We start from the raw sequence: 2334 nt of genomic DNA, 5'->3' as shown, positions 1-2334 counted from the left end.
AAAAAAAAAAAAAAAAAAGAGCGTGGTTCATTCCGTGCACAGGGATCTGAACTCATCGATGACATTAAATTCCTGAGTCTCCTTTATCACTGACGGATGGCTGCTGTCCACACACTTGACGCACATTCGGAGGGATGCTAAATGATGAAAGGGGAGTGGCGTTTGTTCCCACGCGTGTGTATCTGTGCGTGTGTGTGTGTGTGTGTTATGTATATGGGCGGCTTTCACCACATGATACATGGCGCTACTTAGCGGCCCTCTCAACCACCGTCGGCCGCCAACCAGCGGGGCCTTTTTAAGGACGTACCTTTCGTCTCTTCCGCACCAATTGCAGTGTTTAGCTTGCACCTCGCGTATGGGTAAACCTGAAAAAAAAAAAAATATATATATATATATAAAAGTGCAACGGAACGAAGCCTATTGGGGCAAAAAAAAAAAAAAGACCCCCCAGGTGCGCTTAAAACTGGAGTCCCAGCCGTTCCTTCCTTCTCCTCACATGGCATTCATTCAGCTTAAACGGGTCCGTGTATCCTATTCCTTCCAATTTTATATTTCTCGTTCCGTTCTCATCTGTGACGGTCAGGTAGGACACGTAGACTCGTGCGAAATTGGCTTCCTCAGGAATTTTTAAAACAATCTGGGGGAAATCGGCCCAAGGGTGGGGAGAGAAAATAATATACACCCTTATATACACTAAGCAGTTGCGCAACATCAACACGCACACACACTTCGTCGTATGGCAGTGGAGGATAAAATAGGTCACGGGCCCCTTACCTCCTCGTTGAACTCAAGTGAGTAGGCCTCCAGGATGTACTGCCCTCGGACGAAGGAAGAGTTGTAGTTGGACCTCGACATGGACTGCACAGGGGAAAAGGGGAAAAAATAACATAAATATGAAAAGGCCTCTCCTGCAGTCAGGAAAGTATTATGCCCCATCACATTTGTATGATCCTCTTCCTACGTCTTACCGTCTTCACATCGTCGTTGTCGAATATCACCGTGCAGAAGAAATATATATCTCCATTTTCCACCTCTGGTAAGTTTATTCCTCTTTGAAAAAAAAAAAAAAAAAAAAAAAAAAAAGTGAGGTCACGGAAGAGAGACCTACGTATAGGAAACACAAAAACGGGGCAAGAAACACCTTCTCTCTCTCTCTCTCTCCCTCTCTGCATCATCTCCAATCTTTTTTTTTTTTTTTATAAATACCTCAATTCTGAAATGACGAAAATAACTTTGCACGCATCCTTCCTTTCCTCTTTTTTAAATATTTTTTTCAAAGAGTCTTCTGTCATCTTGTTCTGGTTTTTATCTAAATTGGAGAAAGGAGGGGAGAGACAAAAATGTGCATATGAAAAAGTAGGGACATTTTGTTGCCAACGTCATCTACGCACATTACACCAAGTGCCACGCTGAATCATCACTGTGTGCAGCGTCAAACGTAATGGAAAATGTATTTATCTTCTCGGGGAGGAGCAATAGGAGTAGGAGTAAGCGAGGGCGGAGGCGAGCTAGGCTGAAAACATCTTTGGCGGCTACACCAAATTTGAGGGGCTAAACATCCTGTATGAGCACTTCAACAGCGAACACACCTCGTAGTAACTTCCCAAAGGAGGTGCAGTTTCACCATTTAGTACAGAAAGAGGTAGGGAAGGCAACATGCCAAGTTCTGGTCAGCATCGCCGTTAGTATATGATGTGTAACTTCCCCGCATGATTTTTCTTTGCACACTCTCCTCCGTACAGTGGCCTATCGGAGCGCGCTGCCGCTCCCCATACACGTTTGTGTTACGTTTGCGTTACGTTTGCGTTGCGTTTGCGTTTTGTACATATGGTTTGCACACAGGTAGACGTGTCATACGCATTCGAGCCGAATGCTGCAACGGTGAATGCCGTTCAGGTCTCGCCTTTTACCTCCCGTTGGACGAAGCCCCATGAACTGTCCTCCATAATTCTTGTTGTAAGACATTTTAAAAAACAAGTTTCGGCGTTGGTTTCCCGTTCGTATGAATCCTCAGAGAATGGCGGCGAATACGCACAAGTAGTTTTTTTTTTCCTAATGACTTGGCGGGTTCTGCAGTTGGGCAGGTTGAAGCGTGAGCAGTTGTGTACACAAGTGTGTGTGCATAAAATATATATGTATATTTATATGTTACAAATATTTACGTACGAGTTTCCCCATTTTGAGGACATGCAAAATTTTTACCGCTCAAAAGATGCGTTTTTGAAAGTATAATCAAATTCGTTTGTCACTTTCTTTTTTTTTATGCAGCCAGTTTCCACGCTTTTGTTCTGCTTATTTGTCATTCAATTTTTTTTTTTTTTTTTTTTTTTTTTT

At 43.2% G+C, this 2334-nt stretch overlaps 1 protein-coding gene across 1 annotated transcript; it reads right to left on the bottom strand.

Annotated features, from left to right (window-relative positions):
• Positions 1-27: 27 nt before the first annotated feature.
• AK88_04233 (uncharacterized protein) lies at positions 28-1965 on the bottom strand (the record flags this gene model as incomplete). The annotated part of the gene is made up of 7 exons (XM_012481843.1): positions 28-137; positions 308-365; positions 497-637; positions 775-858; positions 969-1050; positions 1207-1309; positions 1911-1965. The coding sequence occupies 7 exons, from the start codon at positions 1963-1965 to the stop codon at positions 28-30; spliced, it is 633 nt and encodes a 210-aa protein (XP_012337266.1).
• Between the last annotated feature and the right edge of the window lie 369 nt (positions 1966-2334).

This window comes from Plasmodium fragile (genome assembly GCF_000956335.1).
Source record: "Plasmodium fragile strain nilgiri unplaced genomic scaffold supercont1.57, whole genome shotgun sequence".
Taxonomy (NCBI): Eukaryota; Apicomplexa; class Aconoidasida; order Haemosporida; family Plasmodiidae; genus Plasmodium; species Plasmodium fragile.
Note: the sequence above shows the minus strand (reverse complement) of the source record. Positions and strands in the feature narration are given on the sequence as shown.